This window comes from Capsicum annuum, chromosome 3 (genome assembly GCF_002878395.1).
Source record: "Capsicum annuum cultivar UCD-10X-F1 chromosome 3, UCD10Xv1.1, whole genome shotgun sequence".
NCBI classification, from domain to species: Eukaryota; Viridiplantae; Streptophyta; class Magnoliopsida; order Solanales; family Solanaceae; genus Capsicum; species Capsicum annuum.
The window spans coordinates 25,746,827-25,773,592 of NC_061113.1; the positions used below are offsets into that span (position 1 = coordinate 25,746,827).

At 32.0% G+C, this 26,766-nt stretch overlaps 1 protein-coding gene and 1 long non-coding RNA gene across 2 annotated transcripts; both read left to right on the top strand.

Annotated features, from left to right (window-relative positions):
* The first annotated feature begins 607 nt into the window (after positions 1–607).
* Positions 608–2,138, top strand: LOC107864118. The gene is made up of 2 exons (XR_001672574.2): positions 608–759; positions 901–2,138. It is a non-coding gene; the product is annotated as an uncharacterized LOC107864118 (long non-coding RNA).
* Positions 2,139–2,949: 811 nt separating this feature from the next.
* LOC107865528 (sugar transport protein 13-like) lies at positions 2,950–11,306 on the top strand. The gene is made up of 5 exons (XM_016711779.2): positions 2,950–3,226; positions 7,722–7,777; positions 8,183–8,307; positions 9,559–9,850; positions 10,665–11,306. The coding sequence occupies exons 1-5, from the start codon at positions 2,950–2,952 to the stop codon at positions 11,286–11,288; spliced, it is 1,374 nt and encodes a 457-aa protein (XP_016567265.1). The 3' UTR covers positions 11,289–11,306.
* Positions 11,307–26,766: the final 15,460 nt, after the last annotated feature.

Consider the following 26,766-nt stretch of genomic DNA (forward strand, 5'->3'; position numbering starts at 1 on the left):
AGATGCTCTAATGAGGATAAAGTGCGATAGGCTAGATATGGATGGTACGAGGAGAGGTAGATGTAGGATGGAGAAGTATTGGGGAGAGGAGATTAGGCAGGACATGATGCAGCTTCAGGTCGATTGATGACATCACCTTCAATATAGGAGGGTTTGAAAGACACATGATAAGGTAGAAGGATTATAGGGTAGGAGTATTGTCTTGCGTGTCGAGGGTTTAGGCTTGAGGTGTTTCTTGTTGTACTAGCTGTAGAATTGTTGGCCCTGCTTGTGATATAGTTGTTTGTTATGTTTTGACTATCGCACTATTATGTTGATGCTTTTGTTTTTGACCCTTTAAAGATTCTCTTTCTTTTAATGAGGACAATATTGTAAATAATGTATTTGGTGGATGTTCATATACTACATTATTGTAGATATTAGAAATAATAGTTGGTATTTAAATTGGATTTGAAGACTAAAAGTTGGTATTCAATTTGGATTTGAATATATACATACTTGTCCAACTTACCAACTTGAAGTCAAGATTGGTGTACTTAAAAAGTCAAGATTGGTGTACTTACAAACTAAGTGTAGTATCTATAAATAGGCATCATTTGTGCATTATATATATACATAAGTAGTAGTAATAAATATACTACTAAAAATTCTCTCTAGGTCTCTCCTTTGTTAAACATATTTTGATATTCATATCTTGTCTTTATTTTATAACATGTTATTAGCACGACTCTACCCTCTTTCATGTTTTCAATCCGTCAGGTATAATCAACTTGTCTTGAATATTGTAGTTTGTTAAATTTCTTTTATCAAAGTTTTGTTTTTAAGGTTAAAGTTAGACATGAAGAAAAAATATTTTCATGTTATTGTATTGTTGTCTTAACTTGGTTATTTTTATGATAGTTTTCATCATGTCAAACTTGTCGAAGCTTGAGTTGTGGCACTTGACATCTCCGGGAAAAATTATTTGTAATAGGTTCTTGACGCTGAGATTTACCTAGCTGCTAAGGGTCTTAGTGCTACTATTACCTCGGTTAATGCAATGCGAGTTAGGACAAGGCCAAGGCTATGATTTTCCTTCGTCATCATATGGATGAAGGACAAAAGGTTGAATACCTTACTGTGAAAGATCCACTTGAATTGTGGACTGGTTTAAAAGGGAAGTATGACCACCTAAAGGCCACGGTACTTTCTAGAGTTCGTTATGAGTGGATGCACTTACGGTTTCAAGACTTTAAAATCGTTATTGAATATAATTCTGTTGTATTCAAGATAGTTTCCCAATTAAAATTATGTGGGGAAACTATAAATGATGAGGACATGATGGAAAAAATACTAACTACTTTTCATGCCTCAAATGTGATATTGCAGCAGCAATACCGTGAAAAGGGCTTTAGAAGTATTCTAAACTGATCTCATGCCTTCTAGTAGCTGAGCAACATAATGTCCTTTTTATGAAAAATCATGAAGCCCGTCCCATTGGAACTGCTCTACTACCGGAAGCAAATATGGTACGAGCGCATGTCCAGCCTGAAAAATGGCAAGATCGGGATCATAATAATATGTGTGGACATGGCAATGGCAGGGGGCAATATAATAATCGTCGTGGTGGTGGTAATCAAAGAAGGAAAAACCAAATGGGTCCCCAAAACAATCCTTTAAAAGGTAATTGTCATCGTTGTGGCATGAAAGGCCACTGAAAAAATGAATGTCGGGCGCTTAAGTATTTTGCTAGGCTTTATCAAGAATCTTGCAAAAGAAAGAGAAATGAAGGTGGGGCCTCATCTAATGCCAGAATGGAGTCATATTTAACTTTCCAAAATAATGATGAGACACGACCTTCACAAAAATATGATGACAATGTTGAATCGAACTTGATCTTGAAAGATGAGATTTTGATGGCCTTAATGATATAACTCATTTGGAAGCTGAAGACTTCTTTGGAGACCAAAACTAAATCTTGATCAAGTTATTGGGGAAATAAATAATGTTCTTTCATTATGCTGTTTTTGGCATGTTTTCATTATATTGTTTTTACTTTTCAAGAGAAAATAATAAGTATTAGATTATGAAAGTTCACTTTCCTTATCATGTATTTTTATTTTGTAAAGATAATAAAAATTTCCCAAACTTCAACTGGATTCAAGATGAGTAATGGAGATGTGTGTCTCCTCAATAGTGCTACAACTCACACTATATTAAGAGAAAAGAAATTTTTTTCTAATTTGATTATGAAAATGGCCCATGTTAATACAATATCCGGCAGTACAAAGTTAATTGAAGGTTCTGGAAGAGCGACCTTATTACTATCCGGGGAAAAAATATTGGTCATTGATAATGCATTATATTGTAGTAAGTCTCAAAAAAAACTTGTTGAGTTTCAAGGTTATTCGCGAAAATGGCTATCACATTAAGACTACAAGTGAAGGAAAGATTGAATGTCTTCATATTACTACAATAAAATATGGAGAATCACTAATCAAACGTCTTCAATTGATAGCTAGACCGATATTAATGGAGACAAAACTTTCTGTTTCAACATGGGGACATGCTATTTTGTATGTAGCAACACTTGTGTGTATAAGGCCAATTAGTTATCATAAATTCTCCCCATTACAGTTGGTTTTTGGTCAAGAACCAAATATTTTCCATCTTAGAATTTTTGGATGTGTGGTATATGTTTTAATTACTCCACCACAATGCACAAAGATGGGACCCCAAAAAAGGTTGGGAATATATGTTGGGTATGAATCTCCTTCCATTATAAAATATTTGGAACCTATGACAGGAGATTTGTTTACGGGAAAATTTGTCGACTGTCATTTTGATGAATCAATATACTCAACATTAGGGAGAAAATATAAGCAGCTGAAACATGAGATAGATTGGAATGCATTATCACTATCTCATTTGGATCCTCGAATAAATCAATGTGAGTAAGAGGTTCAAAAGATGATTTACTTGCAAAATATTGCAAATCAGCTACCGGATGTATTTACTAACCTTCCAAGCGTTACTAAATCTTATATTCCAGCTCTGCATGTTCCCATTCGAGTTGATGTCCCGATAGGACAAGTGGTAAATGCAAATGAATCTAAGCCACTTTTGAAACGTGGAAGACCGATTGGTTCCAAGGATAAAAATCTTCGAAAAAAGAAAGAAATAAATGATCACGATATGATGGCAGTCGCTCAAAAGAAGCCTCAAGATCTAACAAATGATAAGACTGGTGAGGAGGTTAAAATACCTGAAACTAATGAGAATAAAGAAATCTCAATACATTATGTCTTGACGAGAAATAGGTGGAATTGAAATAATAGTGTGGTTGACAATATTTATTCTTATAATATTGCTACTGAAATAATACAACAAGATAATGATTTTGAACTAAAATCTGTCAATGAATGTAGATAGAGAAATGATTGACCAAAATAGAAGGATGCAACCCAAGCGGAATTTACTTCACTTGAAAAACGTGAAGTTTTTGGATCAATAGTTCGAACACCTGAAGGTGTCAAGCCAGTGGGGTACAAATAAATTTTTGTGCAAAAGCAAATGAAAAAGGTGAAGTCGTAAGATATAAAGCACGACTTGTGGCACAAGATTTTTCTCAAAGGCCTGACATTGACTATGCGGAGACATATTCTCCTGTGATGGATGGAATTACCTTTAGATATATAATAAATCTAGCAGTTCATGAAAATTTTGATATGCGCCAAATGGATGTTGTCACGGCCTATTTGTATGGCTTATTAGACAATAATATTTTTATGAAAATCCCAGAGGCCTTCAAAGTACCTAAAGCATGTAAAAATTTGCAAGAAACTTGCTCAATAAAGCTTCAGAAATTCTTATATAGATTGAAACAATTCGGGCGGATGTGGTATAATCGTCTTAGCGAATATTTGCAAAAGGAAGGGTACAAAAATAATCCTATTTGCCCTTGTGTTTTTATAAAAAGGTCTGGATCTAAATTTGCTGTAATAGCTGTTTATGTTGATGATTTGAATATCATTGGCACTCGCAAAGAGCTTTAAAAACTGTTGAGTGTTTGAAGAAAGAATTTGAAATGAAAGATCTAGGAAAGACAAAATTTTGTCTCGGCCTACAGATTAAGCATTTGACAAATGAAATTTTTGTTCATCAATCAACATACACTGAAAAAAATTTAAAGCAATTTTATATGGATAAATCACATCCATTGAGTACCCCAATGGTTGTGAGATCGCTTGATGTAAATTAAGATCCATTTCAACCACAAGAAAATGATGAAAAACTTCTTGATAATGAAATTCCACATCTTAGTGCGATCGGGGCACTAATGTATCTTGCTGTAACACCCTGAATCTGGTACTGGAAAGCTACACGGTGTTCATGATCCCGAAGGACCACAAGCTAATCCATGACTGATATTTGTACCTGTACACTGCATAATATATGAATATAAATGTGGAAACATGAACTGAAATGGTATAAGGTTCAATACTGAACATAATCTGAATAATAACAATGCCTGAATAAAGTGGTATCACAATACCAAAACAAAATGGAAATACTGAAGTCTGAATCTAGTCAGAAAGCCTCTAACTGTTTGAAGTAAGGAGTGAAAGAAACATGTCTCCAACTAACTCCCGACTACTAAAAGCCAAACTGAAATACTGAAGTAATAAAGTAGTAATCATGTCCTTGGAGAATGAGGACTCACTGCTAACTCTAACTACTGAAATCTGCAATTGCTACTGCTGCTCTGAAACTCGTGCCTCTGAACCTATGACGTAAAATAAAACACCATAGTGCGAATGCGTCAGTACGACTAAATGTATTGAATATACGAGTGAGGTAGGCTAAATGCAAATAGTTTATATGCATGAACAATGTAGACTGATATAAACGTGAGAATACATATATGCATAAGTAAATATAACTGAACTCATGGTGATACTGACTACTGAGTCTGAATGCTGACAACATGAGGGTACTGATACTGATATACTGAATGACTAAGTTCGCTGATATTAATTTGTAAGTCACTACTAAGTGAGGAATTGATACTGCATTACTGAATAGATAAACGACTATTTCTGACAATTCGAATTATGAAGAACTAGTCTGATTGACTGTGTCTAACAGTCCAAAAACTGAATACTAGTAATGTGAGTTATGATGACTGATATAACTGATATGACTATGATGATCGGCATAACCGATGTAACTGATACTGAGCGATTGTATCTGACAGTCTAAGTTCTGATGGAACTATCTGAGTTCCATTCTGTATGGAGTAGCTGAATCTGATATCAGTCCTATCTAGCGGGTGATCTTTGAGTATAATGATAATAAAGATAATTTGACTTAGTCTTAGACCAGTCTTACCTAGCGGTTGATCTCTAAATTTGATGATACTAATACTGATTGACCATAGCTGAGGTCAATCCTATCTAGTGGGTGATCCCGGAGTCTATTGATAATGATAGGGATTAACTATATCTGACAGTCCTGATTTGTAACTGAAATTATGGGATGTATTAATCTAACCGACATGCCCCTTTCTAGCTATTCTGGGGTCCAACCTGTAATCCCAGTTGGAAGGGTGTTAGTACCACGCCACTGGTAAAGACAACTGCTGTGGAGTCAGTCCTAATCTAGCGGGTGACCCCTGAGATCAGTCCTATACATTTAAATGTGCTAACGGGTGATCCATGAGTATGTCAGTCCTATCTAACGGGTGACATCTCGTACCTACGCTGGCTATGTAGTTCTGGAACTTAGGGATTGCTTCTAGGGGTCTCAGTCCTATCTAGCGGGTGAGTCCCCATCCCTAGGCTCACTCGGTGCTGAATCCTACTCCCATCTGAAAGACACTGAACTTATTAATTGAGCTGAACTAATTAACTGAACTGAACTGATTAGCTGAACTGATACTACTTGTATTGTTTAGCGGAGCTAAACTGAGTTTACTGAGTTTCGTTGACTGACGGAATGTACTGATGTTTGAGGACTGACTGAGAGTACTGTAGTTACTAAGATTTTACTTGGAATACTGAGATTTCTGAGATTTCCTGAGTCATATGGTTGACTAAGTTCTATGGATCATGGCTTGACTGAGGGTATCGTGAAACATGACATGACTCTAGGCACACAGCTAAATTGTCGGGTACAAAAGTACTCCCAGGACTCGATGGAATATCTTCTGCAATATGTTCTCCATTAATTGTAGAATTCTCTTTTGACCGTTCTCTCGGCAACCTTATTATCCTCTTCAATACGCAGTCGAAAAATAAGATCTTCGACATTCATCTCCTTGCGTTTGTTCTTCAAGTAGTTTTTGAAGTCTTTCCACATAGGTGGTAGCTTCTCAGTTATCGCTGCTACTTGAAAGGCATCATTCACAATCAAACGTACAAAATGATTTATGTGAGTACTAAGAACATTTTCAATTTGTTCAACTAAGATATTTTTCAAAGATATATCTTCCGCTAGGAGATCGTGGATGATTATTTGCAATTACTGCACTTGAGAGACAACCGATTTGCTATCTATCAGTTTAAAGTCGAGGAAACTTGCAACAAAGAATTTTGTAATTCTCGCATCCTCTGTCTTATATTTTCGTTTTAGTGCCCCCCACAATTTTTTCGATGTCTAAGTTTCACTATAAACATTGTAGAGGTCGTCTTGCAGACCACTCAATATATAATTCCTGCAAAGAAAGTCCGAGTGTTTCCAAGCCTCTACAATTATGAAATGCTCTTTGTCCGAGGTTCCCTCGGGCACCTTAGGAGCATCTTCACTAGTGAACCTTTGAAGACATAGTGTTGTGAGGTAGAAGAACATCTTCTATTTCCATCGCTTAAAGTTAAGGCCCGTAAATATTTTGGGCTTCTCCGCAGGTGCAATTGGTTGCGGAACATTTGCTCGACTTGTTGAGGCAATATAAGTTGCCCCCACAGTCGTAGCCGCATCTTGCATTTGACTTTCATTAGTCATTTTTCCTTTCACCACAAGACAATAAAATTTAGTATTTTTAGAATACTACTTATAAAGTTAAGCAACATTAAACTCTTTTTCTTGTTTCTAGTTAACAATGAAGTTTTTATGACTTCGAATTGTCAACCGAGTGATTTTTAACTTGTGATGAAGATTCTATGTCTTCAAATCACTAGTTAAATTCAAACGGAGTAGAAAGCTAAAAGCTTTAATCTCCAGAAATCAAGTAATACAGATTTCGAAAAAAAAAAAACTTTTGTAAAGAGAAAATTTCACCAAACAAGAAAAAAAATATATTTTTTCCCAAAGGTTGTTCCTTAAGATTGTTGTTTTTCAACGTTTTCGGGTACAAGAATCTGTAATTTGACACAAACTTCAACACTAATTCAAGTTTCGAACAAGAACACTATGAAGTATAACAACACCCTCAACACAAGATTAAAGTGATCTTTCTAAGAAGTGTGTTTTATTTTTTCAAGAATTAAGATGAAACAGAAATGTAAAGTCAAGTCCCCCGACTTCACGGAGTTTCCTTAAGGAATAATTCTCCTCACTGTACCCGAGGTTTTGGAATCTTCCTCTCAGGATAAAATGGCTTTCAATCCAACTATAGTGGTACCTCAAATAATTGGATCCGTCGAACTCACTCAACAATTTGATTGATCACAAGGAATGTTTTGAAGACAAGAAGAGTTTTTTTTCAGAAAATTTTTCATTCCTAAACCTGTGGATAAATGCAGGTTTATATAGCCATCAAGTGACTCTTCCGAAAGGTGACAATGGTTCATCCGAAAAGGTGTATCCTTTGGAAGAGTCATGTCTGTTCATTCGAAACATTGTGTCTTTTTCTGAACAGACACAACTATCTGAATCGTCACTCCTTTTCCAAAATAGTATGTCTTTTATTCAAAGGTTGTGTCCCTCCATTTTCCATTCACACCTATTGAACCCAACATGTCATCTCACTAATTTTTATTTTTATTTTTTTTTATAAAAAAAACTTTATGAAGAAGAATTTGCAAGTCGTTCGTGAATAAAAATCTCCTTTTATAATATCGAGAATATAGGAGAAAACTCTTTCAATAATTTACTAAAATATTTTATGTATTTGACTATGAAATAAAAAGTTTGTACTTTCCAATTCTTTTATCTTTTATATTTCTCAAAGTTAATATTTATTTAATGTGCATGAACTCTTCAGGCTGTTCCACTATTTATATCAGAAATTGCACCTACAAGAATTCGTGGAGGACTTAATATTTTGTTCCAACTAAACGTAACGATTGGTATTCTTTTCGCCAACCTCGTTAACTACGGAACAGCCAAGTAAGTTTGTAATTTGTTGCAAAATATTTATTCGCATGCTATATTTATTTTATTGCTAACGTACAATTATACATTTTTATGTTGTTTATAAGTATGACGGTAATGTAATGCATGATTGAGTATAAAGATTATATGTGGATCTTGTTGACGTATAATTAACTGTAAAAAAAAGTCCTCTAAGTAAAGGTTTTTGAATTTTGGCCCTAGTTAATTTATTGTATTGGTCACTTCCCATGTCCTACCAAATAAAAGTTTACGTCATGAATTTATTTTATTGTCCACATGGTTGGAAAATTTGAATCCTTGGTTAACGACTATTTTGTTTAATTTACTCTACTTTATTTGTTAATTATCGGGTCTCTTCTTTCACTTTCATAGGAGGAAAGATAAAGTAGGAATATGATATTGACCACTCATTCTTTGACATTTCCTTTGAACTTTTATGATATTTTGTGCACTTGTCTCTATTGTTTTGTTTCATCCACTTGGCTGGAGTTATTTTCAACGACCTCATTGTTATTACTTAGTAGTGCTTTGCTATAATTTTGAGCCAGAAAAATCCTTGTGGCCACAATTCTTTTGCCATAATTTGGCCACAGTGAAAAAGAGTTGTGTTCATACTATAATTTTTAAATTTTTTTACCCTTCTATGATAAAATATGGTAAATCTAAATAAGATTATAAAAGTCTTTTCACAATTGTGGCCAAATTTAGACCAAAAATTATGACCATTTAGCACTTCTCGTTTGAGCCAAATATGAGTATTTGTAAATATCTCCTATTGAATGCAAGTTTTATATTAAAAAAAAAAAGTTGAATTGTCTGTCAAACAAGTTTGTGCCAGTAAAATCTTAAAACCATCATAATGATTTTTTGGTAGTATTGTTGTGTACTGCAATGCTAGTTCCTATTTTTTCGTGTCTTATTTTCTCTTTTAATCTGTTTTAAAAGGATTATTTTTATATTGAGTAAGCTTTTAAGTCCAATACTTCACATAATACTTTTAAGAATTAAAATCATAAGATTCAGAGGTTATTTTAATACATTGCTCATATGTAACTTAAAACCACAAATTTCAATTTTTTAATTTTTTTTTAAAACTACGTGTGTAGTTATATTAAGACAAACACTATGAGACGGGGATCAGTAAAACAGACTGTATAGAATATATCTTTTTGTTAATTAGCTTTATATTTTCCCATATAATATTAACCTAATCAACTTTTTTTTCCTAAATTGGTATTAATGCAGGATAAGTGGAGGATGGGGATGGAGATTATCATTAGATTTAGCAGGTTTTCCAGCAGCGCTATTAACGTTGGGTGCATTATTTGTGGTAGATACACCAAACAGTTTGATAGAAAGGGGTAGATTGGATGAAGGCAAACAAGTACTTAGAAAAATACGAGGTACAGACAACATTGAACCTGAATTCTTGGAGCTTGTCGAAGCTAGTCGTATTGCTAAAGAAGTCAAACACCCTTTCAGAAATTTATTCCGACGTAAAAATAGACCTCAATTGATTATCTCTGTTGCCCTCCAGGTTAGTTTATTAATTTAATTATTTTTCAAGTTATTAGTTTGACTTGTTATGAGCAATTGCTTCTTTTACACTTTATAGATGCCAAAGTTAATACTTAATTGTGTATGAAGTACTCGATTTTATGCCTAATTACTTGTGTAACACTCATAAAATAAAGTAGGTTCAAAATGCAACAAGTGAAAATCTATAGGTGGTAATTGATCCACTTCAAAGTTAGTTGGACAAGAGTTGTTCTAATTCCTTTATTTGTTCTCTTATAATTTTTTAATGCCTATTAAAATTATTATTTTTATTTGTTATGACTTTATAACACATTTGAAAATATTTTGATAAGATTTCTCTTAAGCTAACCGTCGGTGACGTTTTTCCAAAATTTTCATCAAATCTCTTCGAGATAAATAGTATTTTTTTTTACAATTCTAAATGTGAAGTAAGTCTCTGTATCTTATTGGTGAAATTAAATATTTAAATTTGGGCTAGATAGAAATCCAAATTTGATCGGGTAGAACTAAGAAATGGGCGGGCCGTACATGGTTAATTTGGTCATCTCTATCAAGAATCACGTTATAATGTTCCAAAATTATGTATTATCAAGCTTGTGAAATACAAGGATCATGTCTTGGGAGTTATTTGGTAACTTAGAATTACACAAGTGAAACTCCAGTAGCATACCAATGTTTCTTGATTTAAGTCCATTTCAAATAAATGTTGTTAACATTACTCTCTATCAATTTCATTAGTTTCAGAATTTTTCAGAGTCTGATTTCTAATTTGCTAATTGAGGATTCATTTTCCTTTTTTCATGATGCAACAGATATTCCAGCAATTCACAGGAATAAACGCCATTATGTTCTACGCACCTGTTTTATTTTCAACACTAGGTTTCGGTAGCAGCGCAGCCCTTTACTCAGCCGTGATCACCGGAGCTGTCAACGTTCTGTCCACCGTAGTCTCTGTCTACTCTGTCGACAAGCTAGGACGACGTGTCCTCCTCCTTGAAGCCGGGGTCCAGATGTTGTTGTCCCAAGTAATAATAGCCATAATCCTAGGTATCAAAGTAACGGACCATTCGGACGACCTTAGTCATGGTTGGGGAATATTTGTTGTGGTCATGATATGCACCTACGTGTCCGCTTTCGCGTGGTCGTGGGGCCCGCTAGGATGGTTAATTCCTAGCGAGACGTTCCCGTTGGAGACGCGTTCGGCTGGGCAGAGTGTGACAGTGTGTGTTAACTTGCTGTTCACGTTTATTATGGCACAAGCATTTTTGTCGATGCTGTGTCATTTCAAGTATGGGATATTCTTGTTCTTTTCGGCGTGGATTGTGGTGATGTCGTTCTTTGTATTCTTCTTGTTGCCTGAGACGAAGAATATTCCGATCGAGGAGATGACAGACAGGGTGTGGAAGCAACATTGGTTGTGGAAGAGGTTCTGTTAGAACAATAATGATAATTGTACAAGAAATTCAAAATAAAACTTACTTGGCTTAGAGGCACGATAATACACTTCTTGAAGATAGTTGGAATCTCTCCCACAAGCAAACAGAAGAACAAGTGACAACTCTATCTTCGGGATTCAACTAAGCCACAAAATAAGTAGCAGTCAAGAATGTTGCTCTTCTATTCTTGAATTGGTGATTTCACCATTTGATCAATGTCTCTCAAGTGTTTTTCAAGGGGAAAGTAGTTTTGAGTGCTTGTCTTTTCAAACCAAAAAAAATAATATTTATAGGATGAAAGTTTCATGCATGAGAAGTATATTAATTAAGTAATAATTAATAGATTCATGTATGTTTTAAAATAAAAAATGTCATTCTTTCAAGAACCTATAACGTAAAACTTAATGAATAATGAATTTGTCAAATACAGTTCCTTTGTAACTCAAAACTTATGAATAATGAATTTGTCAAATTCATTTCCTTTGTAACTCAAAACTTTAAGTGTTGCATTTATTTCAAAACTAGTTGAAACATAACTCTTAAAAATTTTTAACTGATGTATTTATTTCAAAATTTATTGAAACATAAAATCAACAGGCTCATGGTTGACGAAGATGACAATGTTGATGTTGTTAAGAAGAATGGATATGCTAATGGATATGATCCTTCTTCTCGTTTGTAAAAAAGAGAAGAGTAAAGATCTAAGAAAATATGTTGCATAGAAATAAGTCAACAGGTAAGAGACAAGAACTTACTGTTTAGCTGTATGGATAAGAGTATCAAAAAATAGGTGTGAATTTAGTTTTTGTTGTTCCTTTTCCCTCTATATCTTCCCTAATCCTCCAATGAAATAGGATCATAACCGTAGGTATATTATAATTTTGTGCAAGTCCTTTTTATTATTTTTTTAATGAAGCAAGAACTTTGATGTTTAATTTCTTGTAGTTTATGTATGGTGGCTCGAGATTTGGTAGTATAAGAATTGAAAAATGATTTGAGTAATAACTCTTTTGGTGTCATGAAAAAGAAGAAAAATGAATTTGGTCTTTTTAAAGAAGGAAGGTGTTTGTCTTAGAATATAATAGTTGTGGTCACTATCTATCCTTTGTATGTGAGAGTTTGTATTTCCGATATATCGAGGATTTGTTACGTTTGCAGCTTTTTTTATTCAGATTGATTGTGTAACTACTTTTTGTGGAAAAAATCAGTGAGATTTATCTAGTCTCTCGTACGTATAAAAATGGTAAATTAATGTGTGATATAATTGATTATACGTATAAAACTCTGAATAGTTATTTGAACGAGTTACATTTACGTATCACTAGCGCCAATAATGCCAGCACAATATAGCATGTCCAAAGCTAATTATTTACTTGAAGATTCTGTTGTTTGTTCGTTTTCTTCGTATTGTATAAAGGACTTCAATCTCTAGTGTAATCGAAATTCATATAAATATTTTGCTCCGATAATTAGATCTTTTTAATATAACTTTTGCTACAAGCTTAGGCAATGTTGCTGGTAGCCAACATGGATTAGGCCCAATAGATGTTCACATATTGAGTACCGAGACACAAAAACACAGGAAATTACACACCCAACCAATGACCATGAAAATAGAGGGTCTTGAACATTCGACCCTTACTTGTTTCACAGACAAATCTTAGCTTCAAGGTCAAAAATCAAGAGTCAAAAGTGTTTACCTATGGGACAAAACTTATTAAACTTGACATGATACGAAGGGGATGGATGAAAATGGATTTTTGAGGCATATATATTTGCGTATACTTCCTAATATATTTGTGAATATCTTTTTTGTTTATCGATATATGCCCTATACATCATGTATATATGTTTTATTCATGAAAATCAATGTCAGATATACAGCATTATATAAATTATTGTAGTGACGTATTTTCCAGGAGAAGTTTATGCGTTATTGAGTGAAACCCTGGTGAGAATATTCAAATCCTAGCGGTTTTCCTTACTTTTTTGAAGATTTAGCTATGGACTTCCAATCTTTTGGGTCTCTAGTTGCCACACCTAATCCTTGACTAAAATTGGTGCTAATAGTTCTTTTTTAGGGAGTAGTATATGTGTGACAATTTCCTAATGAGATATTATAGATTAACCCGTTTCAGTCTGCTTGACCCCTAGCTATATCAACATATAGATGTTTTACTTATCTATTTTAGCAAATCAACAGTTGTATTACTTTTTTCTCATATTAATCGTTAGTATTAAATATTTATAAAGTATAATAGTAGTCATATTTAGAGTTTCAATGCATAATAAGGCTTAATTATGAGTTTCATAGTAACAGTTTCATAATTACATAATATAGCAAATTGTATTTTGTATTTTTGCAAACTGTTGCTACAAAAATACAAATATATATGATTTTTACTATCTTTATGATCGATATGTATTTTGTATTTTTGCAAACTGTTGCTACAAAAATACAAATACATACAAATACATATGTTACAAAATATAATTTGATAAAAGTGTTGTTATTTTTTGTAATTTAATAATTAAGTATGCTACTTTATGTATTTTTTCCTTTAATTAATAAAATACAGTAAAAATTTCATAAATCAACGAATTAAGTTTCAAAGCTATTAAAAAAAAATTCACTTTTAAAAATTTACAAATATCCTAACATTTACTACTTTTACCTTTGAAAAAAAGTGAAGATACATATTAAGTAGCTATTTGGCCATGAAAACTAAAATTTTCTAGAGTTGGAGTTGAAGTTGGAGTTGAAATTAGAGTTGGAGTTGTATTTGGCCATGTCTTTTTTGAATTTTTTTTTTTTTACTTTTGAAAAAAAAAATTTAAATATGATTTTATGATCCAACTTTTACAAACTATCAAAATCACTCAACTAAAATTTACCTACTAACGAAAAAAGAACACAATTAGCCATTTTTATAAAAATAATTACATATACATATCCATATTTAATGAATTTCAATTATTACATATATAATATTTACATTAACAGCCGTTTTCTCATATTTGAAAATTTTAAATATGAATGTTATATTAACAGATCACTGCTTCCTATTTTTTAGGTAACAAATATTATCTTTCAAAAAAATTTATATTTTTAGTAATTTATTTAATTTATTTCCTTTATTTTTCGTTCCTAAAAAATAGAAAATGATGAGTTGTTATTAAATTTTAGGGTACCGCTAATTTAATTTTTTAATTTTCTTATACATGAACTATTTTATTGTGTGTGAATAAATTATTTCTATGTAAAACATACTTTGCATATTTATGGTATATTATATTATATATCATAAATATATAAATATGCTTAGTATATTTCTTTATACTTTGTATATTTGTATATGTGTGTATACGGTATATACATGGTATAAACTTCATATATAACATACTTTGTATATTTATGTTATAAATAAGCTTAGTATATTTCTTAATACTTTGTATATTTATATATGTGTGTATATGGTATATACATGGTATAAACTTTATATATAACACTTTGTATATTTCTATTATAAATATAATACTTTCTATATTTATGGGTGTAAATATAATACTTTGTGTATAAAGATACCAAGTATTATAGTATATAAAGGTAGCAGTTGCAGTTTAAGGTATAAATTTGTTAAATTGGACATATTTTTTTATGAAAAATATGTATCACCGATTTATATTTTTAGCATATATATTGTATAAATTATTTATATTTGAATAGTATAATAAATATATACACAATATAATATAAATAATCAAATTAAAAATGAGAATAATTTGTGGTAGTGATAAACTAATTTGCTACAACTTTATTAATTCCATAAATATAGAAAACGATTATCTATTATTAATTACATGACTATAATTCCTTAAACGTCCGTATCACAATAGAAAAATAATTATTATTATTATTATTATATTATAGTAATTAGGATAATTAGTAGTAAAATAATGTCTTAAATAAGGGAGAAAATTAAATAAGGGAGAAAAACAATGATGAGAGAGAAAAAGAGATATATATTAATTAGGATAGCATTAAGTTTGAAATTATAATTATCTTATTCTTTGAAACTGCTATATACATAATATTGAAAAAGTAATGTTATAAGGAGAGTTTTATGTAAAAGTTTAAAAGATTGGGGTTATATGTAATAATAATAAAAGTTGAAATTGGAGTTGAAAAATTGTGAAAACACCAAAAACCTATTTTCCCTTTTCAAAAAAAAAATCGAAATTATTTTCTGAATTTTCATGGCCAAACACCACAATTTTCAACTCTGAAAAAAAAAATTCGGAAAAAAAGAAAAAAATTTCATGGCCAAACAGGCCCTAAAACTCCCTTTTACCGTTCTTTACTTTACCAAATTTATTACAGCTTGCCTCCTCATCCCACGCCATATTTAGGGTTACGGTTTCCATCAGTTTTTTAATCGATTTTAAAGTAAAATTTTCACCTAAAATCATATTCACTTTATTATTATCATATTTTATAATTTCTATCAAAAGCGATTCTTTGATATTGTTTTCTACAAAAAAAAAATTCTGTTTCATTAGTCAATAAGTCTTTGATTTACGTTTTTTCAATTTATATTGTTTAATTTACATAATGAATAAAGTTTCGGTACCATCTTTTAGTTTTGGAATCTCTCAATTAGACAATATCAATCAATATCAACAAGTTATAAACTTTGTTTCTGGTATTTTTGAGCAAGATTCTGATGGTTTTAATGAAAATAGATCCAAGCACAGAAAAAATCCATCTGTGATGAAGAAATTGCGTGAAAAGCATGCAAAAAGGCTGTAAAAAAGGATAAGAAAAAAAAGTGGTCGTTTATAATATCTAACAGTTCTGGTGTTAAAGTTGATGCCTAAAGAAGAAGAATTGAAAAAGTTGCTTCCAGAGATGTGCTTTCAAAGGTATTTGCATGTTTAGATATGCGCAACATTATGTCGAGATACATATTTCTACTTACATGATACTTTTCAAAATCTTGTATCTTTAGTGTTGTGTTTATGCATTTACCAGATATACCTTTTTTGTAAAATATTAGATATATTTTATATTGGTATCTATAGTTATGTTTAATGTAGGTATATGTATCTATGATATTTTTATACAATTTGTAGGTGTAATACATAAGGTGTGAAACAATAGATATATTTTATACAATTTGTATCTATGGTTATGTGTTAATGTTGGTGTATGTAGCTATGAAAATTTTACATAATTTTGTAGGTATAAAACATAAGTGTAAAACAACAGATACATTTTATATATTTTTGTATGTATGATTTTGTGTTAATAAAGGTGTATGTATCTATGTAGTTTTTATACAACTTTGTAGGTGTAAAACGTATGTTTAAAATGACAGATACATTTTATACAATTTGTATCTATGTTTCTGTGTTAATATAGGTGCATGTATCTATTAAAGCTATCTTAATACAGGTGTATGTATCTCTTGTTATTTTCTTTATTTGATACAATTTGTATCTATGGCTATCGGTTACAAGTATATATGTGTTTTTAATTCAATTAGTAATCACTATGTAGGGATTGTGGTATTTTTGTAGCTGTGTTTGTCGAGTATCTGAGCGAAGGATTAGGCATACCATCTTCGGATATTAATGCTCAATACAATCGTTTGAGATATTCAACACTTTTGAGCAAGTATGACTCTCTAAAGGCTGAGAGTGAAAACTTTAGTGAGAATGATGATCCACCGACACCAAGGAGCAACTTCACACCAACAACAAAAGAACGTGTTCTAAATGTAGAGTAGTTATTTTTTGTTGTAAATTAAAAGATTGGATGATGTTAGTAGATGCTTTAACTGTTGGCTATTTTGGAATATTTACAAAAACATACATTAGCTCTTTTGATTATAAACTAGTTTTTCTTTATTAGGGTTATTTACATATGGCTATTGCAGTTTCTGATATATTATTATTTTGAGATATGTCTTAGTTATATGTTACAAAAAAATGCTTTTATATTTTTTTGCTACGTTACGTGAGATACATGTTAGTTATTTGTATCTCAAACAAATTATTATGTATCTCTTTTAATAAATATATACAGATAAGTAATTCACGTATTTATAGTACATAGGCTTTACACTGTGCACAATATATATTTAACAAGAGATACAATCCATTTAAGCTTGTATCTATTATTAATTTCATAACATTGACTTGTATTGGCTTTTCCACCATGCATCGTTCATCTAACTCTTTCATATGAATTTGTTAAATTGAAATAGTTATTATATTCACTGTTTCTTAAAAAAGTACCTAAGATTCTTAATGTGCAAGTTTGTCAAATAGAATTCAAAAAAAATTAAAAGTCGTTCTATCTGAAAATTGATAATGAAAAAGTTTTTGTTTAAAAATATGGAATAAGAAATAAATTACCTGTTTATATGGAATTTTATTGATCCTTTACCATTATTAGTTAGGTTAGTTGCTACATTAATGGAGATTTAGTCGTTACATCTCTTGATTCAAGAAAATTAGTTTACTAACTACATGCATCTGTAGGATGTATTTAACATTACCTAAATGTATCTTTACTAAGTTGTGTAGCTGGAAGTATCTGCTTGTTTTTATTTTCTACAAAGTAGTTGTCCAGTCATGATCTCATAAATTATTTGATAGATTGATGCAACATAGGTATTGTGCCTAGTACCATAGTCAAAGTGCGTGCAGATTGATCCGAGCACCATTCAATAATTGATTTGTTAATTTGATATACAGTGAAATCAAAGTCAAGTGTCCATATCACAAAACTAAAATTCAACTCATGAAAAAAATCTCATTGTATTCAATAAAATTGACAAATAAGTACAATCTCAGCCGTCTGTATAAAATAATTCTTAAGAATTCACATATACTCAATACATATAAAATGGAATTGTAATCCCAAATAAATAATCATATGCTAATTACTCAGTCTTAGGTGGAAAATGGTTTCCGATTGTGGCAATTTTGTATAGGTAAAATCCAGCCATGAGTGCACCGCAAACAGCAAAATAAGTATACCATCAACCTCATATAACAAAGACAAAGACTCTTTGATAGTCGAACTGCACAAGTTGACCGGAAATTACTGTTATAAAAGAAATATATACAAAGACTTTTTGATAGTCAAAGTGCCTGCAAACGAGCCCTGATATAACGATTATCCAAAAGACAAATAAATGAAAAGACTTTCGATAGTCAAAGTGTGCAAATTGGCTCGATACAATTATAACTTTCAGTATGCATAATTTATCAAAAAGAATAAAAAAGGACACATTGTAGTTGCAGGCCTTGTGCATGTTACTTTGAAGCTTATGTAGCTTGGACTATTCAAAAATATCGGCGGGTGTGTGTAGGATCCTTCAAATTAAAATATTTTTCGAGGATCTAACACACGTGTGGCAATATTTTTGAAGAGTCCAAACACTGAAATATTCGTACTTTTTATCGTTAATCCAAATGCCGGAATGACTTAACAACACTGAAATATTCGTTGCAACTACTCAAATAAAATCAAGAAATTATAAAAAAGAGGTCGTATGAATTTTTTTTGATGGAACGTATAAACTTTTTGCAATCTGAAAATCGATTATGAAAAGATTCTTGTTTAAAATGGTAGAATAACAAACTAATTACCATATATTGTGGGATACTATTTAGTTTTTACCATAATTAGTTAGGTTAATTGCTATATTAATGCTAGTTTAGCTGTTACATACCTTAAAATATGCTAATTAGTTTACCTAATACATGTATCGTAGGACGTATCTAACTTAGGTTATATGTATCTTCAAAGACTAAATATTGGGACTTAATGAAATTTTAAAAATAGTTGGGATTTTTAGTAAATACTTGTAAACATGTCGTTATATATGTTATTTCTAAAATATATCTCTAATTAAAACTTTTTAAAGGGTGTGTCGGATCAACGAGGGAAAAATAATATGAATGAAGGGAGAAGGGGAGTAATTAGCTTGTTTGGTTCCCTTTCTTGCCCATTAATGAGTTCTTACTGTTCCATAAGACTCAAAATAATTACTGAATAGCGGTTAAATTGTTGGGTTCAATTAGTGTGAATGGAAAATGGAAGGACACAACCCTTCGAGAAAAAGACACACTGTTTTAGAAAAGGGGTGATTGTTCGGTCAATTGTGACTGTTTAAAAAAGACATATTGTTTCGGAATGGACATACATGACTGTTTCGAAATGATACACCTTTGTGATGAACCATTGCCTCCTTTTCGAAGAGGAACTTCATGGCTATATAAACCTGTATTTTTTCCACAGGCTTAGTATGAAAATTTTTGCATAGAAAAAATATTTCTCTTGCTTGTAAAAACTCCATGTGATCATCTCCCGTTGAGTGAGTTCGAAGAAAATCCGATCGTTGAGTTACCACTACAGTCGGATTGCTAGGCCATTTTATCCTGGGAGGTAAATTTTGCAACCTTGGGTACTTGAGGAGAATTATTTCCTTAAGGACACTTCGTGAAGTCGAAGGACTTGGCCTTTTTCTATTTCATCTAATACTTTTAAAAACACACTTCTTTGAAAGGTCTTTTTGATCTTGTGTTGAGGGTGTTAAATAACTTCATAACTGTTCTTGTTTTATAATTGAACTTGTGTTGAAGTTGTTATGCCTAAATATAGATTTTGTGTACCCGAAAACAACAATATTAAGGAAACAATTTACTAATCTGTATTGTTTTGTTTACAATTTTTCAGTAAATAGTTGAACTTCATATGGATAGTTCTTCAACTTTTTGAACTTGTGTTTGAAGTTCTTGAAACTTCATTTTGATAGTTCATAAGTTGGTTGAACTTGTGTTGAAGTTCTTAATATTTGGTTTTGCTATTTTCCAGAAAATAGTTTGAACTTTATTTTGTTGATGTTCATAAGTTGGGTTGAACTTATTGTTAAAAGTTTAAAGTTGTAAATATAGAGTTAAAACTTTATTTGATTGTTCATATGTTAATTTGAACATGTGTTTGAAGCTATTATTGAAAAATACAGATTTTATCAAAATTGAGAAAAACAACATTAAGAAAAGTATAAAAATATTTTTTGTGTGTGCTTGTTTGGTGAAGGAAAAAAAATTATCGTCATTTATAAATTAAGTATTTGGTTAATCTGTATTGGGTCTGATTTGTGGAGACTAAAATATTTTGATTTCTATTCCCTCGATTAGAAGAATATAAGAACTTCATCGAGAAATCAGTATGAGAATTCGGTTCGAATAATATAAAAACTTCACCGATTCGTTAAGATCTCTGTAATGGTTTCTGAAGTTTAAAATTTATGGGATTTCACTCTGTTTGAATTTAATTATGATTTGAAGTCATAAAAACTTCGTCATGTTTCATAGTTCATTCGATTGATGATTTGAAGATATAAAAACTTCATCATTGACTAAAACAAGTAGGCTAAAGATTAAATTCTTTAGTGTTAGTATTCTAAAGTACTAAAGAGTATGTCAAAGATTGACAAGAAAATGACGAATGAAACTGAACAATAAATTGTTTTGGTTGTTAATGGTGTTGTCCCAATGACTACCAATATTGCGTCATTAAGTTATTCATGTATTGCTCTAGCAATGAAAAACGATAGAGAAATAGAAAAATATTTTGGTGTGAACTTCAAAGATTGACAGCAAATGATGTCATTTTGACTGGGCAAACTTGCAATGCAAATGTTCATAAATATAAATCATCATATTCTTAAATAATAATAATAATAATAATAATAATAATAATAATAATAATAATAATTATTATTATTGAAATCAATTGTCTGATTTGAAAGATCTTATGAGTCATTCCAAGATAGACGAGGATAATGAGTTGACTGAAAAATCATCAATGATGGTTGCAATTCTTGTTAAGGATAATGCTCTAAATAATAAGACGATGAAGAAGTCTTTTGGACAAGAAAAGAGATAAGATAAACATGTTGAAAACAACTAGAAAGATTAACAATCTATGTGATATGATCACTGAAAGCAATCTAGTTGGATATCCAAATGAATGGTGGTTTTTTAATTTAGGAACCACTATACATGTTTGAGCGGACAAAGAAGCTTTTGCTACTTATGATTCCGTTGGTCCCAAAGAAGTGATCTTCATGGAAAATAATACAACAACCAAGTTTGAAGAAAGTGGGAAGATATTCCCAAAAGTGACTTCTGGCAAGGTGTTGACTCTCAATAATGTTCTCCATGTTCCTACTTTTAGGAAAAACTTAGAATCAACAACACTTCTTATTAAAAATGGGTTTATGTGTGTGTTTGTTTTGGAGAAAGTTATAATAAGCAAGGGTTTATGTGTGTGTTTGTTTTGGAGAAAGTTATAATAAGCAAGAATGAAACATATGTAGGAAAGGGCTACCTCAATGAGGGTCTTTTCAAATTTTATGTAATGGTTGTTGAAATGAAGAAAGTTGAGGCTTCTTCTTACTTTCTAGAGTCAAACGATTTGTGGCATAGTCATTTAGGATATGTCAAGTACAAAATATTGCAAAAACTGATTAACATAAAAGTTTTGCCAAACTTTGAGTGCAATAAATCAAAATGTCAAACGTGTGTGGAAACAAAGTATGCTAAGCATCCGTATAAGTCCGTTGAAAGGAATTCCAATCCCCTAGACTTAATCTACACTGACATTTGTGATATGAAAGTCAACACCATCTCGTGGCGAAAAAAAGTATTTTATAACTTTTATTGATGATTGCACTAGATACTGCTATGTCTATTTGCTAAACAGTAATGATAAAACAATAGATGTGTTAAGGAAATATAGAACAAAAGTTGAAAATCAGTTAGAGAAAAAAACAAAACGATAAGAAGTGATAGGTGCAAAGAATATGAATCTCACTTTGCGCAATTATGTGTAGAGAATGGAATTTTCCATCAAACTACGGCTCCTATTCACCTTAATCTAATGGAATTGCAGAAAGAAAAAATCAAACTTTGAAGAAAATGATGAATACCTTACTAATAAGTTTAGGTTTATGAAAAAACTTATGGGGGGAATTATCCTTACGGCTAACAGAATACTCAATAAAATTCCCTATAGTAAGACACAATTAATTTCATATGAAAAATGGAAAGGAAGGAAATTCAACTTGAAATATTTTAAAGTGTGGGGGTGTTTAGCGAATGTTCAAGTTCCTATGCCTAAAAGAGTAAGGATAGGACCTAAGATGGTGGATTGTGAGTTCATAGAATATGCTAAAAATAGTAAAGCATGTCAGTTTTTGGTTCATAAATCTGAACATCTGGATATCAATGAAAATACGGTACTTGAATCAGATAATGCTAAATTCTCTGAACACATTTATCCAGACATGAACAGTCTAGTGGGGGACTAAACGACCTCGAGATAAACCAAGTGAGGATGTACATAATGATGAGAATCCAAGACATAGTATACGTCAAAGAACGTCAACTTTGTTTGGATCGAATTTTGTAACATTTCTCTTAGAAAATGGCCTCAAATATTTAAAGAAGGATTAGCGTCTTCGGACTCATCCTTTTGGAAAGAGGCTGTGAGATTGATTCAATCTTAAGCAATCATACGTGGGAGTTGGTTGATCTTTCTCCAGGAAATAAACCTTTAGGTTCTAAATGGATCTTCAAAAGAAAAATAAAAGCAGATGGTATTATTGACAAATACAAGGAAAGACATGTTGTAAAAGTATTTAAGCAAAAGGAAGGCCTTGATTACTTTGATACATACTCGCCTGTAATGAGGTTAACGTTAATTCGGATGTTAATTGCCATGGCGGTGATATAGGGTCTAGAAATACATCAAATGGATGTGAAAACAACATTTCTAAATAGAAAATTGGATGAAGAAATTACATGGAACAGCCTGAGGGTTTTGTAATTCTAGAAAAAAAATAAGATGTGTAAACTTTTTAAGTTGTTGTATGGACTGAAACAAGCACCTAAACAATGTCATGCGAAGTTTGATCAAATCATGTTGGCAAATTGGTTCAAGATTAATGAATGTGATAAATGTGTATACATTAAAGACACTCTAAATCACCAAGTCATTAGTTGGTTGTATGTGGATGATATGTTTATCATCAGTAGAGATTTTATGACATAAATGCTACGAAATGACTACTCGAGAGCAAGTTTGACATGAAAGACCTTGGAGTTGTGGATGTGATCTTAGGAATAAGAATCCAAAGAACTCCACACGGGTTGGCATTGTCACAGTCTCATTACATTGAAAAGGTACTTGACAAATTTAAATATTTGAAATTTGGTATTGCCAAGACTCCATTGGACGTGAGATTTGCACTTCAAAAGAATGAAGGTGAAAGTGACTCACAGTTGGAGTACGCAAGTATGTTGGGATGTTTAATGTATATCATAAATTGTACACGACCAGACATAGCATGTGTTATTAGTAAGTTGAGTCGGTACACGAATAATCCAATAAAACTCTTTGGATGAAAATGAAAAGAGTTTTGGGATATCTTAAATACACTCAAGACTATACTTTGCATTATAATAAATATCCCACGGTACTTAAAGGATATAGTGATGCAAATTGGATCACCGGATTGAACGAAGTAAAATCCATGAGAGGATAAGTATTTACTATCGGTAGAGGAACAGTCTCTTGAAAATCATCCAAACAGACATGTATTGTTCGTTCTACAATGTAATCTGAGTTTATCGCATTAGATAAAGTCGGTGAAGAAGCAGAATGACTCCAAAATTTCTTGAAAGATATTCCTTATTGGCCCAAACCAATAGCATCAGTATGTATACACTACGATAGCCACACAACAATAGGTAGGGCAGGGAGCATAATGTACAATGGTAAATCTCGTCATATAAGACGGAGACATAATACTGTTAGATAAATTCTCTCTAGTGGAATTATTACTGTTGACTATGTGAAGTCAAACCGACCACTTGTGGTCAGTTTTTTAATAAATTAATTAATTTAATAGAAAACCGACCACAAGTTGTCGGATTTTTATTAAATTAATTAATTAATTTTAATATTAAACCGGCCACTAGTGGTTGATTTTCTGTAAAAAAAAAAAGTTTCAAGTGGTCACTTTTTCTTGGAATTTAAAAAAAATCAGAACCCAAATACACCATGCAACAACAACAATGCAATACTGCAATAACCAAATCAAATGTTGTAGCAAGAACAACCAAAAATCAAATTTAAATACTTTCAAAAGTGTACAACACATACAAAATGTCCAACAAAAGTGAGTGTGAAAAAATACAACAATAGTTTCAAACAACAGAATGTCTAAATTCAAATTACAACACATACAAAAATAAAAAAACTAAAAGTCATCATCATTGAATTCGTCCTCGTCTTTCATATCATCATCCGTGCTGAAATCATTCAGGGGGCCTAGACCTTTTGCAGCCCAAACTGTATCACCAGGACACGGAGGAATAACCTCCACAGTCTGAATGAAAAAGCTGAACTGCTGCTGCAGCATCTTAATTTGTGATGTTGTTGCCTTTTTCGTCTTCTTCTGCCTCTCTCTCTATTCAGCAAGCTCTTCAGTGAGTTGAAAAATCGTATTTTGTAGTTTTTCAATGGTTTCTCTATCAACTAAAGAGCTAGAGTATGTAGCACCGGACGAACACCTAATATTATCGCCAAAAAATTTTGTGTGGTATCCGTAGAAATGGCCTCTATTTGCAGGACCCACAGCTTTTGTCCATAACTCTTCCTCTACATGATGGGTATTAGGTCACCCTAACTTTCAGGAGGCTGACTACTACGATACTCACCAACAAGATGAGAATATTCGTCCTATATTCAAAGTAAAGTTAATACTAAAAGTCAAAATATTAAAGTAGTTATAATTGAATAATATCAACTTTGAGAAAAAGATTCATAAATTCAAAATTTGTTTCTTATGTGGACAGCTTTTGCACGAGCTTCAACCCAGACATCTTCATCAATCGGGTTCTTTTTATTTTTCAGATGAGTCTCCTCGAATAACTCAGCAGTTGGTATTTCCCTATCCTTTTCTTTTTCCTGCATATGAAAAATTATCAATGTTCATTAATAAAAAAATTTAAATAGAAATAAACAACTAAAACTGTAAAAGTTACAAACCGTTTTTTCGCACAACAAGAGAACTTCTGGAACCCGAAGTATGTAGGGAGCCACCCTTGGATGATGCCCAGACTTTCTTTTCTTTTTTCCTCAACAATTGGTATTCTGCACTTCTCCAATGGCGAAGATACAGTTGCCATATACGTTCAGAAATCCACTTAGGTTTTACCAATTTCTTTCGGGCATAATCCAAGAGATCGTTAAATCTAGCTCTACATCTTATGAAAAAGTTCTTCTTTATAAGAAATGCATTTGCATCATCCCGCCAGTAAAATTTCTACTACAAAAATATACTATTCAATCTTTTGTTCTAACAAAGTGTTGATAAGTAGTCGATAAATTAAATCCTTACATTAAATTCTTCAAACATTCTATCCCTATCAAGTTCTAGAACCTTTTGCCAGCTAGTCCAATAGCCGTTGAAGTGCCGATTAATGCATATTCGCGCTCTTTGTCCAATTCTAGCATCCGGCCTAAACCTACAACATAATATCAAACAGTAATTTCATAGAGCATAATAATATAGTAATGAAAAAATGAGAAACGTTGTTATATTTAGAAATCTTACCCTCTCGCAACTGGAACAAGATAAATCCTCCCAAAATCATCGCGGTCTCCTGGCTGCCTAATAAGTGATGGTGGATGCACTGGCGTGGGCAGATCTGAAGCACCAGATGGAGTGCCTCCAAGCTAAAGATCTGATAACCCAATAGATCCAGCAGAACCACTATGCGAAGCTGTGTGACTGCTGTAGGAGGGTATCGATGATGGTAGATATTTGAAGGGGCCAGCGGCCGTCTGATAGTATTGTGCTGGTGGTGGCACTGTTATAGGAGTAGAATAAGTCAGTGTAGACCCATGTAGTTGCCCCACATGTGTAGGAGTAGGTATCGAATCCTCGAACGACCTAGAATATGAGGGTCGTATTGTCGCGTCAGCAACCGACCCTCAGATATATGAATACCTGTAGGTCGTTTATAAGGCGGAGGTTGTCTATTCTTTTTTGGTTTCATAGTATCAACTTTTTCCTTCTATTCTTTTTTAGTTTCGTAGTATCAAATTTTCCCTTACCCTTGTCACCTCTGCCTGACATCTAAATTATGTTAAGTTAATAAGTAGTTAGTTCCTACAAAATGAAAATATAAGAAAACATTCCAAGTAACTAATTTGAAGTTACTAATTCACATTTCAAATTGCTCTAATACAACATGAGATATAGACAAGAATATTTTTATTACTATATAAATCATGGAAAAGTGGAAACAACAAACTTAAACAGTATATCACATATCAATCTGAAACAAGAAACATAAAGGTAAATATATAGTACAAAGCATAAAG

What these genes read in the sequence shown, in the direction of transcription:
- LOC107865528 (XM_016711779.2), top strand. Translation starts at nt 2,950, where the DNA reads ATGATTTACTTGCAAAATATTGCAAATCAGCTACCGGATGTATTTACT. An exon ending in ACAATGGTTCATCCGAAAAG is followed by an intron (nt 7,778 to 8,182) that starts GTGTATCCTTTG and finishes TGAACTCTTCAG; the next exon opens with GCTGTTCCACTATTTATATC. An exon ending in TTATCTCTGTTGCCCTCCAG is followed by an intron (nt 9,851 to 10,664) that starts GTTAGTTTATTA and finishes ATGATGCAACAG; the next exon opens with ATATTCCAGCAATTCACAGG.